General features: G+C 35.2%; 1 protein-coding gene across 1 annotated transcript in view; it reads left to right on the top strand.

The window, feature by feature from the left end:
* LOC117788706 (nose resistant to fluoxetine protein 6) overlaps positions 1–16,939 on the top strand; it is a 32,673-nt gene extending 15,734 nt beyond the window's left edge. The window contains exons 2-6 of the mRNA XM_034627551.1: positions 8,357–8,759; positions 10,098–10,171; positions 10,247–10,776; positions 15,961–16,617; positions 16,681–16,939. Coding sequence (XP_034483442.1) covers positions 8,357–8,759; positions 10,098–10,171; positions 10,247–10,776; positions 15,961–16,617; positions 16,681–16,923 — 1,907 coding nt within the window. The 3' untranslated portion in view covers positions 16,924–16,939. The remainder of the gene's footprint in view (positions 1–8,356; positions 8,760–10,097; positions 10,172–10,246; positions 10,777–15,960; positions 16,618–16,680) is intronic.
* Positions 16,940–17,365: the final 426 nt, after the last annotated feature.

Here is a 17,365-nt window from a genome sequence, read left to right as displayed (position 1 = left end):
AATAAATATCAACTTGATTAAAGGGTTAATAGATTTCGCTGTGACAAAGAACATACCACGCAATCTGAAAAGAGTCGAAGCACTTTTGGGTCTTTCATCTGACCACTCCACTGTCTTAGTTAATCTACTTTAATCCCCGAAATGTGTAGAATATCCTAATACACGTACAACACACAGAACCAACTGGCTTAAATACAAGAAATAAGTTAGTTCTAACCTCGATCTTACCCCGCAATTCAACATCGAAGCGGACATCGACTGCTCTGCTGATTTATTAGAATCTGTACTTGTTGCAGCAGCTAAGATCTCCACAAGACGCTCATGTGCAGACCAATCAACGCAAAACTAATCGTCAAATAGAGCAACTTGTTCTGGCAAAGTGACGAATGCATAGAGCAACTATCGCCAACCAGTACCAAGCATCCTTTGTGGAGGGCTCACCCAACGCTAAGCGCGCCGATCGAAACAGTAATGCCTTTAAGAAACTCCTCAGGCTTCTGTACCCGTAGCGACAAAGATAGAGTTTACGAATTTGTTGCTCACCAACGTAATGTATTCCAACCGAATCCTGCAACAAATTCATTTGTACCATCATCCTGTACATCTCATAGTTCGGGAGAACCTGAACCATCTGAGTTTCGTCCAAATGAAATTGCAAAAGTTATAAAAGAACAGATGAAACAAAAACTAGTTGGAAAGGCTATAGTCGAGATCCCGACCATAGGATACCCGTTACTTATTTCAATATATATTAAAGTACTTTAAAGAAATTACTACCCAACAAAAACTACTGCATAATTTTAGGTGATTGTATTGAAATAATAACTTTATTATTAATTTTGGTTAGCTAATACTCCTCTTCTACTTGTCCGATCTTTCTGCGGTTAAGTGAGTTTATAGATTATATTAATAGATAACGTTACTTACCATAAAAACTGTATTATCTTAAAAACTGTGGGTGTGGTGGTTTTTCGCGATTTCCGGGGTCGGAGGCGGGCGTGGCTCAAAATTGAAACAATCTTCATCTGCGTGGGGTATATAGAAATCTGTATGCCAAATTTGGTTACTCTATCTTATTGTCTCTGAGAGTCCGTTGTTCATACAGATGAACGAACAGTTTTTCGCGATTCACGGGGGTGGAGGGGGGCGTGGCTTAAATTTCAAACAAACTTGATCTGCGTGGAGTATATTGAAATCTGAGTGCCAAATTTGGTTGCTCTACCTCTTATAGTCTCTGAGATCCTTTTGTTCATACAGACAGACAGACGGACATGGCTATTTCGACTCGACACCTTGAAGCAAAGAAAACGCAGATAAAACTGAAAGCCAATAACTTTTATTGGTTTTTTCACCCCCGATCTCTTCTCAGCTTGGACTACAAGGTCTTACTGTACAATTCCACCATAAAGCCAGTGTGGACCTACGGCTCGCAGCTATGGGGAAACCCGTGCAGTAGCAATTTCGATATCATCCAGCGAGCACAATCAACAATCTTGAGGACCATGACTGGGGCTCTATGGTATGCTCGAAACGAAAACATTCATAGAGACTTGAACGTTATATACGTTAAAGATAAGATTGCACGACAAAAGACAAAGTACAATATCAAGCTATCCTCGCTCAGCCTGCAATCTGGCAGCACCCATTTTCCTCTCTCACTCTCTCCCTCTTACGAAACAGATTCGAGCCTGCCAAAGGCTGCAGCAGTGCGCGCGAAATTAGCAATAAAAGACAATGTCTAATTTTATGAGATTCTTAAAGCGGAAAATGCTAAGTTTTTTTTACAACGATATTAAGCAGATACTTATTATATATATGTGTAAGGAATCGGAAATATTAATAATTAAAATTATTATTTTGCAGTTTTCAGTGCTTGGCAAAGATGCAAAAGATGCAAAATGATCGCTTTTTCTCTCATGCAATTTCATGCATAGCTATCAGCTTCTGCTGATTTTTGCCATGCAAAAATACATATTTATATATAAACACCACAATTATATTTTAATCAAATTGTATATTTTTATATACATAAATTATACATAAACATTTTCATTACATGATATCGATAAGATTTTTGCTTATCACTTGATTCTTATTTGGCACCCAAAATAAAAATGGGTACTAATTCGTACTTTCTTTGTGCGCGCCCTGCATACAAACGTGAACATGCGGTCTCGCTCGCACGTTTGATTTGCCATGCAAATGTTATTATTGAATTAAATGTAAATTCCCAAATAACTTCTCTATTTATGGGTCGATCGCTTTGATATTTTCAGGGTCGTTTAATACGCATACTTCTCAACTGATTGTTCAGTAAGGGAGTGCTATGTCAAAAATTGCGCCTCTAAATCGCTCTGTGCAATTTGTGGGCGAAGGGGGCGTGGCACCTAAAATTGGAAACAAACTTGACCTGCGTATGGTATCCAGGAACCTACATAACAAATTTGAAGTCTCTAGCACTTATAGTATCTGAGATCGACGCGTTCAAACAGACAGACAGACAGACAGACGGACAGAAGGACAGACGGACAGGGTTAGATCGACTCGGCTGTTGATCCTGATCAAGAATATAAATACTTTATGGGGTCTGCCACCCCTCCTTCTGCCTGTTACATACATTCTGCCAAACACATTATACCCTTTTGCCCATTTTCAACGGGCTCAGGGTATAAAAATTCATACAAAGTTTTGGGGCATCGTCAAACACATTCTGGAACATCTTAAGAGAAATCGATTTTAAAATTTGAACGTCTAGGGGCATGCAAGAGATGTTTGGTTTTCGTCCAACCAGCTCAAGTGAAAATATTGGATTATTGGGCCGGTGGTGACATAGAACCATGTTTTTTAAAAATGATTTTTTCAGTCTCAAACTGTTTATATGGATGGGAAAACTGGTGAAAAATTGCTCGATGTTGTGATTTCTCGAAATAAGTGCTTCAATTTGCCCCGAAGCTCGTGCGGTGTAACACTATAAGACTGTGCAGGTATATTGAGTTTGTCCAAAGTATGTAACAGGTAAAAGGAGACATGACAGACCCCATATAGTATATATATTCGGCATCAACAGCCGAGTCGATACAGCCATGTCCGTCTGTCTTAGACTCCTTGTCATTTCAAGCAGACCAAGTTAAATAACAAAATTTGCCTTATACCTACAACACCTTATAGTCTTATTACTATAAGAGATAAAAACGTCAAATTTGATATGTAGATTCTACGATAGCACACGCAGAAAAAGTTTGTTTTTATTTTTGGATCGGACTACTATAGCATATAGCTGCAATAGGAACGATTGCTCTCAAGTTATAGTACTAAAAGCTTTTGTTTTTTGAAATATCTCTTATACATCGCAACCTAATTTGGTTCAAATCGGTCCACTATATCATTTAGCTTTCATCGAAAAATTCAGTATAAAATTTAATAAACAGTTTTGCAATTGTATTAAATTTTTGACGTCCCAAATGGCATTCAAAAGCCAAGGCACAGGGTATTTGACTGTCGAGTACGCTCGACTAATCAGTTAGTTTCATTAAGGCTAGTTACTTCAAAAAAAATTATAAATAAGTTCCCTAGAAACAATTCCAGACTACATCCGACGTGTTATCCCAAAAAAATTCCGGCATTATTTGAAATTAAGTGAAATATTATATTAGCATTTAGCACATTTTTCAATAAGTTACCAATGACATGATACCTTTTTATACAAAATAGCATACTACTATTTAATAAATCAGCCTATTATTTTAAAATATTCTGAAAAATCTTTTTTAAGCATTCGTAAAAAAACAATCTTAATTAGCTATCATACTATAAGAAACAAGGGCACTGGCAGGGTGGCCGGGGGACGCCATCACATCACATCAAATACACAACATTTCAAAGTCTGGATCTTTCATTGCTTGAAAGGTGTTGAGTATGAGTACCAACTGTGGTACGAGACCTAACCAAAATTAATTGGTACGGCAAGTGTTTTTTTTTTTTTTTGATAACACAACTTCCCTCCAGTACTGGGCACTAGTTCGTGGCTGGTGAAATAACTACTTACTAGGAAACCTCCTCTACTTATTTTGACAACTCTAAGCAATGCGTTTCATCACATCGTTTTTTGTATGAAATATCCACAAATTGGGTCAATTGCCATCACATCGTTTACCGCGAACTAGTGAAATGGTTACCCATACTTAGTACTTACTTAGGCGCCGATGCAAGGGGTGGTGATATGAGTACCCATGGAAAGAGTTCTTACATAGGTACTCATGCTAGGTAGTGAAATGGGTCCCCAGAGTTAAAAGTGCTTTAATTTAAAATCCATATTTTATTTTTATTTTAAATTTAATTTTTGTTGTCTTCAATGACCAAAAATTCAAATAAATAAAACTATTTACTATTGCAAAAATTTATCTTATCACTGCGAACGGCAGATCGCGCTAGTGACGAAAGCAGGACGAAGGTTGCGAAAGGCGACTAGCAATATATACAGCTAACTTGGAACTTTGCTATGACTGTCCGATAAGATCGAGTTATATACCGATCGAAAGATTTAGTCCTAATTTACAAAATGGCATACTAAAACTGGGTCATGAGATACGGGGGTGTAAGTGGGAGGAGAAAAATTTCAATGATTGCAGCTAATGGGGCTATTGGGTCCTTTTGGTAAAATTTTTTATTTTTGAAAAATTCTAATTAAAAATACGCGTTGATTGATTTCTCGATAACCCAATTCCGATAACTGGTTCAAAAAATAAATAAATTTTAAATTTTTAGTGGACTTCTCAAAATGAAATGAAAAGTCAGTTTGTTTCTTTGTCTGTTTGTATCAATACGCTAAAAAAGCTAAGATGCCATGATGGGATTTATTCCATTTCGAAAATCTAGAAATTTTTGTTCTACGACTCTTTGAAAAAAACCGCTAGTTTAGCGGGAAAACGCTAAATCCCGCTAAAATGGAAACCCCAACAGTTTCCAAGCCATAGAAGCTACAGATACGTCCTATATATCATTGGAAAGGTGTGTGAGGGCTTTTATGCGTACCTTTAAACTTTTTTTCTAAAGTACTCAGGTAACATTTTACAGGTGATATAATGTTTTTAAGCTTACATTTTAGCGATTTCTGACAAAACGGCTCTAACGATGTTTATTAAATTTGAGTATGTTGTATTACGTATTCTGCGTTTTTTGGCATATGAAGCATACATTATGGTTGAGGGGCTTGGAAGATATTACCTGTTAACTGAATATATACATTTTTCGATCGGTTGAAAATCACGTTTTAGTACGAAAAACTTTTTGGTCTTATGAGATATCTCAACCAAACTGATTTTATATATCCTGACAAAAGTTGGTTCAAATCGTACCCCTATAACAAATGGCTGTCATAGGACCGATCGGGTCAAAATTAGGTTTTAGTATAAACAACTTTTTTTTTAATGAACTTATTCATGCCTAACTCCTATAACAATGAATTTAATAATACCTACCAAGAAAACTCTATAAAAGCTGCTTTCATTTTTTAAGGCAGCTTTGCCTTGAACGCCGTCAACATTATGGACGATTACAACCGTATTAGCTATTATATTTTTCAAGTTCTTTCAAATTTCACCTGGCATTATGTGGATCTCAATTGCATCAATCTGTAGAAAAAAAATAGGAATTAGACTTAAAGGAAAAATGTTAAATGTATTCATTCTAACATTAAGCTCTCGGTTTGTTTCGTTGATTTCCATATTTATCTGGCTTATATCCTTCACGGTCTGAATAGAAAATTTTCTGGGTACTGTTTGTGTTGCTTCGTTATCCCTTTAATAGTGGCAGTTTGCTCCTAGGCTGCTTTAACAAGGACTAAATATAAATATATGTATTTGATTAAGGGCTTAATAATCATACTTACTTCTTTTCTGTATATGTCTTTCACTATACATATTTATTGTTAATTTGAGTGTTTTATTATTTTCGTACCTTTTTTGTTAATTAATTTTAAGAACTTTTTCACTTTTTTATGTTTATTTAATACTATTTTCCGTTACTCTTTGCGCTTGACTTTTGCTACTCTCCTCTTAATTGCAATGCTCTCACAAAATTGGTCAACCGGCAAACGCAGCAGCGTTCGATCATTGCGAAAGAGCAGCAAACGAAACGAAAACAAACGGTACTAGCATCATCATTGTTTTTGTAAATTCATAAACAAACAGCGACGTAAAGCATAACACTAGTCAACAGCCCAGATCTGAATTGAACCAAACCGACTTTTTTGGATAGATATGGGGCCCCAAACGACGAAAAACAATTTGTTTTTTTTTCTATGGCAGAGCTTTTTTTTAGAATTATTTAAAATTTGGCTATTTTTTTTTTTGCCGTTTTTTAGAGGTAAGCCGACTTTTGTCATCATGAAACGAATGAATATATCTGTAATTCATTCATACACAGTCTAACAATTAAGCCAGTAGTTTAAGAGCTATTAATTTTTGAATTAAGAAAATTTTGTTTTTTTTAAGCTTTTTTTTTTATCTATTTTTACTTTAAAATTCAAGGAAAACTCGAAAAAAAAATCTTAACTTCGGTGTTTTATTTTTTGCAAAGCTGCATTAATTGAGCGTCGTTTAAGATATGATTCATTAAAATTTATGGAGAAAACGGCGATATAATAAAATGTTATATCTATGCATGTTATTCTTGATTTTTATGACTTCCTTGCAGAGCGGCATGACCTTTAGTACAAAAATTTGTTATGTGCTTTGAGATATCCTAACCAAGCTCACAGGAAATCAATTTGCTGTTGTCTTACACATTTTGACCACATTTGGTTAAAATCGGATTACTATATCATATAGCTGTCATAGGAACGAAAAGTTGTGTTATTTCTTGAGGTATATCATCCAATCGCACATGTTGTATATCTGGTAATGTGTTTTGTTTTTTAAGATATCTTAACTAAACTGATAGAACATGCATATAAGTTGGTTTTATGCATCCTTTCCTGGTAATGTGTTTTGTTTTTTAAAATATCTTAACTAAACTGATAAAATATGCATATCAGTTGGTTTTATGCATCCTTTCCGAAGTTGGTTCAAATTGGTCAACTATATTATATAGCTGCCATAGAACCGATCGGTACAAAATCAAGCTTAAGTATAAAATTTTTTTTTATTTTTGCAGATATCTCAATCAAACTCATTAATTGGGTATTTTTAATTAATACGAAAATCTTTTTTATTTTTTAAGTTATCTGTACCAAACTCACAAATTAAAAATCTCGTATTGTCTTAAACAAACTGTCCAAATTTGGTTGGAATCGGACCACTATAACATATTGCTGCCATAGGAACGATCGTAAGAACGGTCGATAAGCTAGCTTCAATTCGAAAAACTTTTTTATATTTTAAGTTATCTGTACAAAACATTCAAATTAAGAAACTCGTATTGTCTTATACTACGTGTCCAAATTTGGTTCAAATCGGACAACTATATCATATAGCTGTCATAGGACTGATCGGGTGAAAACCAAACCAAAACCATAAAACCAAGTTATATGCTTATTGTATCAGTTTGGAAAACATATCTCATTAAACAAAAGTTTTTCATACTAAAACTTGATTTTCGACCGATTCTTCCTATGGGCGCCATATGATATATTGGTCCGATTCAAAAAACAAACCATCTCGATCTGCCTGCAATATAGAGGAATATACATACCACATTTGGTGTCACTAGCTTTTAAATTGTTTTTATAATTTATATATAAATTTTCTTTTTGTTTTGTGGGCGATAAAGGTGGCGTGGCCGAAATTTGAAACAAACTTGATCTGCTTTGAATACAGAGGAACCTACATACCAAGTTTGGTATCTTTAGCTCTTATAGTCTCTGAGATCTAGGTGTTTATACAGACAGACAAACATACAGACATACGGGCATTGCTATGTCGACTCGGATATTGATGCTGATCAAGAATATATATGCTTTATAGGGTCTGCCACGCCTCCTTCTGCCTGTTACTCACATATTCTTTAAAACAAACTTAAGTACGGGGTCGAAAATTGATTTGCTACCCCACTTTGCACAAAGATGCCTTGCTCTTGGTATTGGTTTGATATATTTCATTGTTGGAAATTCTAAAATGTGGGAATCAGGTAATCAAGTAACTTGCTGAGTGTCGCCATTATTAACCTCAAAGCTTGTACTTTGTATTCATTTAAAAGTATCCCAACTTTTAACAAAATTACTGCTTTTTTTACATCTTATTATGAATCTTCATACTGATATCGATATACTTAAGCACATAACATTGTTACCATTGCTTTTTTCGTACATTTTATAGTAGGACTACAGATTTAACTTAGTATTTGACTTCAATTCTTGCAGTTCCGGATACATGGGGACGTCTACCTGTCGGCTTCTTCTGGGGCCATCTCATAAGCATGGGCCAGTATGAGGAGTGCGTTGCGGCATCCGCTACATACGGGACTGAGATCCGCGGCCAGTATTGTCTAGTACGGCTTAACATCACACAGTTCTATAGCAAAGTAAAGCGTCGTCATGAGGAAACCGCCCGCATTAGCTACAAGCAAACTGATCCGCAGATTTTTGAACTGGGTATATGTGTGCCAAGCACGTGCAGTGCACAAAAAACTGACGAGCTTCTCAAGTACGCGATTGCACATTTTTACGGAAATGATGTCGTAGATCTCGATAAACAGCTTGTGCAAGAAAAATGGTGTAAATATGATGCTCCTATAGAGTTTCGTGCTATCGATATATTTGCCATGTACGTAAAATTTGATTATAGTTATAATAATAAGGAAACGTTATCTTCGTCTCACGAAAAATTTTATACTCTTGCGGACACATGAATTTAAGAATTTTAGGTTGATAAATTTAATAATTTGGTTGTGAAATCGTTGTGAAATGACCTGTCATAGCATTGTGAAACACAAGTACCTGTCAAATAGTAAAGGGGGACCTAACAACTATGTCGATCAGTAAAAAAAGCTTAGTGTGATAACCATAGATTTATAATCGCATTTGCCAGCACATTAAGAATGAACCTTCCAAAATCTAATGTCAGGCACCTGTATACCAAGGAAATGTAAGTCAAGTAGAATTTTTGGATTTTCAGAAGTATTTTAGAAACTGATCAGTGTTTAAGATTACATTTATGTAAACTTTATTGAATTTAAGGTCCCACCATTTATTTTTTCAACAGGCACGTGAATTAAACATTTTTTTAGTGATATACTTTTAAAAGGCAAAAAGTTAGGGCTAATTAACAAAAATGATTATTATTTTTTAGATTATTATCTTTTCGTGCTAAATCATAAATTTGTCGGATTTTTTGAGTTTTGCCTGCTTTTTCAAAATAGATCGTCGACCTCAGTATGATGAACAAAAATTTAAAAGTCTCTTAACAAAAAAATGTCTTACAAAATACTGAAATGCAAAGAAAAACTTGCATATTGTAAAAATGTTTATTTTTTTAATTAAAAAATTTTTCTGTTACCTTAAATGGCAACTTTAACCTCGCTAGTGTCGTAAGCAGCACGAAGGGTTCGAAAGGCGACAAGCAATATATGCAAAAAGATACTGTCCGATACTGATCAGTGATATACCGATCAAAAGGTAATGACTACACTAACAAAATTGCATACTAAGACTGTTTTCTAACTAAATGATTGCAGCGAAAGGGACCGTTGGAGCGTTTTGGTTTAATTATACATTTTTTATTATTGTTATCTTAACTTCGCGTCGAATAATACCTCGACAATCCGATTTATAAAACTACATAGTTGAAAAGATAATTTAATTTACAATTTTTATTGACCTTCCCAAAATGAAATTAAAGGTTTTTCTGATTGTTTGTTTGTTTTTTGCATAAAAAAGCATTGAAAAAGCTGATATTTGATGATAAAGAATTATTCCTTTTCGGAAATCTAGATTGTTCTATGACTTATTAAAAAAAAAAGAAAACAGAAAGTTCGGCAGAAAATCGCTAAAATTGACACCCGCATATTTTCCAAACCACAGAAGCTACACATAGCCTTTCCCGCTTGTTTAAATCTGTGTAGTAATGTTTATAATTCTTATTAACTTTTAATTTCGTAATTAGCGTCTTTTTTTCGCTAATTATTTTCTTCTTAATAGCTAGCAGCATCTATGACTTTGTTCAGACTCGGAAAGGCGGTGAGTTTAATATATTTATTAGCACATTACAACTATTGTTGGGTATTGACCATTACACATGTTAATTTTCTGTAGCACAAAAAAAACCGCTGTATTTAGCATTCTCGGTGCTTCACAATGCACCCAAGATTTTCACGGTAAAAAAAGTTAACAGCCCGAATGTTATACATTGCTTGAACGGTCTGCGTTGCTTCAGTATGATGTGGGTTGTCTTTGGACATGGCTACATGACCTTTTACGATTTGCCGCATATTAATCGCAACAAATATTATACGTGGCTGCAGACCCCGTACTCCATGCTCGTTCAGAATGGCTCACTCTGCGTGGATACATTCTTCTTTATGTCCGGCTTACTGATGTGTTGGGGTGCTTTCCGAGAGATGGAACGGACCAAAGGCAAACTTAACATTCCAATGATGTACTTTCATCGCTATATTCGCCTAACACCTGTTGTTGCCGTCGTGGTGCTTTATATCATGTCGCTATACCGATACTCTGGTGCAGGCCCCATGTGGTTTAAGCTAGGCACACAAGATCAGCGCTGTGCGGACACATGGTGGGCCACGCTTCTGTATGTACAGAACTACGCCTTCCCATACAGCATCGTAAGTAAAACTAGTCGGAAAGGCTATAGTCGAGATCCCGACCATAGGATACCTGTTACTTATTTTAATATATATAAAAGTACTTTAAAGAAATTACTTCTATTAAATGCTAATGAATATTTCTATATTTCATTCATGCACAGTCTTAGATGTCAACCAGGTGTTTTAGAGCTATCAATTTTTGAATTAAGAAAATAAGGATTTTTTGCTTAGCTTTTTTTCAGCTTTTTTTCCAAAAAGTTCAAATTTGTTGCCTAGTGTAATAGATAATACTAAAATATATACATAAAATATAAAATTTCTTATAGTCTCTGAGATCCTTTTGTTCATATAGACGGACGGACAGACGGACATGGCAATATCGACTCGGCTATTGAATCTGATCAAGAATATATATACTTTATGCACTTTGAAGATTCAGTGCAAAAGAAATATATTATCTAATAGGGTGTTCACTTGACAGTGGCAGCATGGCAGTGGGCATATGTGCATTACTGGAAACGTGAGCGTCACTTTACGTTTCAGTTCTACCCAGGGTTTTGTATTTCAATTTTATAATTTTGTTAAAATCTGTTTGAGGTTCATGTTAGTCCAGATGCTAGAATTAAAAATCTTTGTGTAAAAGTTGCCCGTTCAAACCTGGAAGCTCTTTGCGCCAATTTTTTATGATTTATATATTTTTATAATATGAAAATAACGTTAATTATTTTTTGTTCCGACTTACAAAATAATTTGTGGGTTGCATTGTTAAATATTCCTACAATCAAACAAATGCTTTTGTGTCGTGACGTCACTAACCAAGTGTTGTCAAAACTTTCACACTAAAATAAGCAAAAACAAGTGGGAAAGGTTATAGTCGAGATCCCGACTATAGGATACCCGTTTCTTAACTTAAATATGTATAAAAGTATTTTTTTAAGAATTTTTTTTTTAAGAAAAAAGGATTTTGTTATTATTAATTTTTGTTATTTTATATTGCCTGAATCCAGTTGAGAATTCTTAGGCACAAGAATGACAGAAAAGTTTGCTTGGCATATTGTGTTGCTGTTGTTACTTAGTTGTCGATTCAAAAAAATTTTAAATTAGCAACTTCTTCAGGTTTATAATTTTGCTAAATGTCAATCCCCTTGGTTAGCGACCTCTCTATATGGTAACCGGTGACTTGACACGCTCAACAACATACTACACTTGCATAAATGCAAGTAGTATGCTCAATACGATTCGATAGATGCCAGTTCCATCATCATTGAAGATTCATCGGTACCATTTGGGTTGAGTCGAGTAGCGATTCAAGCCGAATATCATATTTGCGTCGTCAGAACCAGTTGAGAATTATTTGATGCATTTTTGTTAAGTCTAATAATATTAAAACTATTGCATACTCTAAGGAGCTAATTTTGCTTCAAGAGCTTCGGCATGTTAATACTGCTGTTCTACTTGTCCGATCTTGCTGCGATTTTATAGGATAATAGATAATAGCAACTTGCAACTCTAATACCCACAAAAACGTATTATCTTAAATACTGTAGGTGTGGTGGTTTTTCGCGATTTGCGAGGGCGGAGGGGGGCGTGATAAAAATGTAAGACAAACTTGACCTGCGTGGTGTGTAGAGAAAACTGCGAGCCAAATCTGGTTATTCTATCTCTTTTAGACTCTGAGAACCCTTTGTTTAAAGAAATTACTTTGAAAACATTAAATCGCCATAACTGCCGTTCTACTTGTCCGATCTTGATGCAATTCAGTGGGATAATAGATAATACTAATAGATAACGTTTATTTTCACAAAAAACGTATTATCATAAAAACTGTGGGTGTGGTGTTTTTTCGCGATTTTCGGGTGCGGAGGGGGGCGTGGCTTAAATTTGAAACAAACTTGATCTGCGTAAGGTATATAGAAATCTGTCTGTCAAATTTGGTTACGCTATCTCTTATAGTCTCTGAGATCCCTTTGTTCAAACAGACGAGCAAAAGGTTTTTCGCTATTTACGGGGGCGGAGGGGGGCGTAGCTTCAATTTGAAGCAAACTTGATCTGCATGGGGTATATAGAAGTCTGTGAGTGAAAGTTTGGTATCTCTATCTCTTATAGTCTCTGAGATCCTTTTGTTCATACGGACGGACGGACGGACAGACGGACAGACACACATGGCTACATCGACTCGGCTATTGATGCTGATCAAGAATATATATACTTTATAGTGTCGGAGATGCCTCCTTCTCCCTGTTACATACATTCCAACGAACACAATATACCCTTTTGCTTATTTTTTAAGTAACGGGTATAAATACTATTAACGTTATTTTCATATTTTAAAAATATAAAAATCATAAATAATGGGCGCATCGAATAAAAATAAATAACAAACATTGAAAGAGTTTCCAGATTTAAGCCATCAACTTTTTAGCATCTAGACAACAAGAAAAACCAATCATATGAAACGAAATTATAAAACTTAAATATACATATCTGGGCAGGACTGAAACGTAAAGGGATTCTCACGATTTCAGTAATGCACATGTGCCCACTGCCATGATGCTACTGTCAAATGAAAATCTTATAAGTTTCATTTTCGAAAATCCGTAAAACGTATAGCACTTTTAAAGCTAAAATGAAGCCAATACTGCATTTGATGCTGCCCAACTGTTCACATTTATTTAATTTTAATAAAATAAAAGAAAATTTAATTGCGGACGATTGGTTGAAGGCCATAAAGTCTGATCATAAAGTCGTTCAATGGCCCTGAATACTTCATGGATACGATCCTTGTGATCAAGGACGTACACAGATAGGGGCTGGGGGCAGCTGATCCAGCAAAATAAAGAAATTATAAAGAAAATTTTTATGTATTGTATTCCAAAAGGGAAAAATTAAAATAATGTACTTTTAAAGATGCAAACACAGCTCAAAATCGTTGCAATAATACAATCAGTTGAAAATATTAAATATTAAAAATATTAAGGCACGAATTTTTAAACAATGGATGCAAACAATGAAAAGAGTTTGCTTATGCTTGCGTAGACTCAAATGTTCCAGGAGCCCAAGTTGTCACCACCATTTAACAATTTTTTCTGCAATCAAACTTTATTTAATTTTTAAAATCTAGCATTTTTTAAAAGCTTATCTCTAGATGTGAGCGTGCGTTATTCAACATTACTTATATATCACCCAGCCTATCTTAAAGAGCTTTATACTTTCACAGATTTATATAAATTTTTAAAATTAGAAAATTAATAATGTTTTTTCTCCTGCCTGTATTAAATAATTGGATTAATTAAGCTTCCGATAAGATATTAGACATTAAAATCTGTGGTGGAGAATCGGCTGTGCATATTTGCAAACCTGTCCAACGTGAATTGAGAGATTAGTTTGTAATTATTTCAATAAGGTTTCATTTAAAATTAAAAATTATTTCGAGGACGGCAAAATGCATCTTGCTATTAGTCTTAATAAAAAGACTGCAGTTTGAGTGATGTTTTGTGAATATAATTTTAAGTGATCGATTTTAATATTTGCTGGATTTGCCTGAAATTATAGGGAGGCTACATTCCAAATGTACTCCTAACTCTTACAATCTCTAAAATCTTTTAGTTCATACGAACAGTCGGACATACTAGATCATTCAAAAAGTCCCCGGACTGACACATAGGGTACGCCACTAAAATTTTGAAATTATTTTTATTTTTTTTTTTTGACAGACTAATTCATTTCTTGGCTGCTGTCAAAATTTGAGCGCAATCTGACGTTTCGCTATCGAGCTAGAATTTTTATTGTGGTGCAACTTAATGACTTTCTTCCGACCATTACAAAAAAGGGATTGAAATGTTAAAAGACCGTTTGACTAAAAGTATTAAGCTAGACGGAGACTATATTGAATAAATACATTGATTTAAAAAAAAAAAAAATGTTTTTTTCATTTATTCTATCAGTTTGGTTCTGATATCTCAACAAACAAAAGCTTTTTCATAATAAAACTTCTTATTTGATGTATCGTTCCTATGGTAGATATATGATATAGTTAACCGATTTTAACCAAATTTTGTCAGGATGTATAATACCAGCCCAGATGCATATTCTATTAGTTTGGTTCTGATATCTCAGCAAACAAAAAACTTTATTACACTAAAACTTCATTTTCGATGTATCGTTACTATGGCAGCTATATGATATAGTAGTCCGATTCAAAAATAAAAACAAACTTGATCTGCCTATGGTATTCAGGAACCTACATACAAAGTTTGAAGTCTCTAGCTCTTATGGTCTCTGAAATCTACGCGTTCAAACAGACGGACATGGGTCAATCGACTCGGCTGTTGATCCTGATCAAGAATAAATATACTTTGGGGGCCTGCCCCGAGCTCTTCTGTCTGTTACAAACATTCTGCCAAACACAATATATGCTTTTTTGCCAATTTTCAATGGGCTCAGGGTATAAAAAGCTAATGAGCGGAAAGAAGTATTTATATGATAATTTATATCAATTCGCGGTCCATCGGGAATTTTTTTCGTTGGTTTTTGTGAGGTCGAGAATTTTTTTTTGCAAATTTAGGACAAGTTGTGCACCGAATAGACATTAACCTAAAAACAAACAAATCCAACCAAAACACTCCCAAAAAGAAATGGAGTTTTGGGAGATTTTCGAGTGGTTTTACTTTCTATGGCACCCCTGAATGTTATATTTTGTAACATTTTTTCTTAAATCTCCCAAAATAGTCAGTGATTTTAGGTCCGTGTATTTTTTTAAGAGACACGCGGGACACGAAGCCCTTCGTGTCCATCTATAAAATCAATACATTTTATTATAATTTTTGAGTATTTTAGCTGAAACACAAAACGCATGCATAAATGTAAAAATTTTTCGAGAGGCGCTAGTTTAAGGTCACCTTTCAAAACACCACACCCACCAGTTTTAAATAATACAGTTTTTATGGTAACTAACGCTATTTCGTAATATTATCTATTATCCAACTGAATCACATCAAGATCGGGCATGTAGATCGGCATTTATGGCGATTTAATGTTTTCAAAGTAATAAAAGTAATTTCATTAAAGTATTTTTGTATATATTAAAATAAGTAACGGGTATCCTATGGTCGGAATGTCAACTATAGCCTTTCCCACTTGTTTTTAAATGTATTTTATATTTGGATATGTTTGAATTAAAATTTTTGTATCTTATTTCCATAGTGCGTTTCACAGTCCTGGTATCTGGCTGTAGATACACAATTGTACTTTTTGTCGCCGTTGTTCCTGATACCCCTCTATAAGTGGGGTAAGAAGGCGCTCATACCTATTGTCATATTTGCACTGCTTTGCTTGGGTTGCACTGTTGCCACATTTCTACATAACGACTTTACGCTGTTTCGTGTCCAGGACGATCATGTTGATCTCCGCCAGCGATTGACCTATTATCCAACACACACGCGCATACCCACTTGGTTGATTGGCGTGATCTTTGGCTACTTTTTATTCACACGCAATCGCGGACGTCAAATTCCATTGGCCAAACATTGGGTTATCACTGGCTGGATAGTGGCTTTCGGCACCATGTTGGCGGACCTTTGGGGTCCCTTCTGGCGAATCTTGCCGGACACACCGGACTCCCCACTGATTGAAGGTGCTCTCTTTGAGCCACTTAGCCGCAGCTCCTGGGCCTTTGCTATTGGCTGGATTGTTTGGGCCTGCTATAATGGACATGGTGGCCTAATAAATGACTTTCTTTCCTGGGGTTTCTTCACGGGCTTCAGCCGTCTCTGCTACTGCATGTACGTTATCCACCGAATCGTTCAACTGGTAAACGCAGCGCGTCTCCAGACGGACACGCATTTCTCTGATTATGATGCGGTAAGATAGAACACATTATGTATTGTTGTCCTCAATTAATTTTTTTTTTTTTGTTGCATTTAGATTCTGCGATGGTGGCATGACTTCGGCATTACACTTACATTATCTATATTTGCAACGTTGGCCTTCGAGTCACCCATTCTGGGTATTGAGAAAGCTATTTTTGGACGCGGAGACATAAAACCGTCACCCAAAAAGCAGACACCCGAACCTGTTGCTGAGCAAGTTCCTGTAAATTCCGATGCTGAAAAAGCTTCACAAATTGAGCCCTCAGTTGGCGGAGCTGAGGATCCATCAAAAGCCTAACCAATTTTTCAAAAAATGAATGGTATCAAAAAAAAATTTTTTTTTTTAAAATAGTTTTATAAAATAAATATTAAGATTATTTAAAATTTTAGATCTGTACTTAATTATTCACATCTATCTGCCGAAAAAAGCAGGTGTGAAGCTCCTGTCCTGTCTTTGTCCTGTCTCACTGACTGATCATTATGGAGACTAAGAAGCTGAACTTTTCACACAGCCTACCTGAGGCGATTTGCTCTTGCAATAGGGCGGTGATGAGGAATAAACCAAGTGTGTTAGCATTTATTTCCTTTATTGAATTTGACAGACCACCACGGGTGCGTCCAAATGAATCTGCCGTCAATTTAAAACTAAAGCGTGTACATACAGAAACTTCATCAGATGTACAATGTGCGAAAGGAACAAACATAGTGTTTGACTAAATTTCACAATTTTGCAGAGATAT

Source organism: Drosophila innubila, chromosome X (assembly GCF_004354385.1).
Source record: "Drosophila innubila isolate TH190305 chromosome X, UK_Dinn_1.0, whole genome shotgun sequence".
Taxonomy (NCBI): domain Eukaryota; kingdom Metazoa; phylum Arthropoda; class Insecta; order Diptera; family Drosophilidae; genus Drosophila; species Drosophila innubila.
This window is presented reverse-complemented; position numbering and strand designations above follow the sequence as displayed.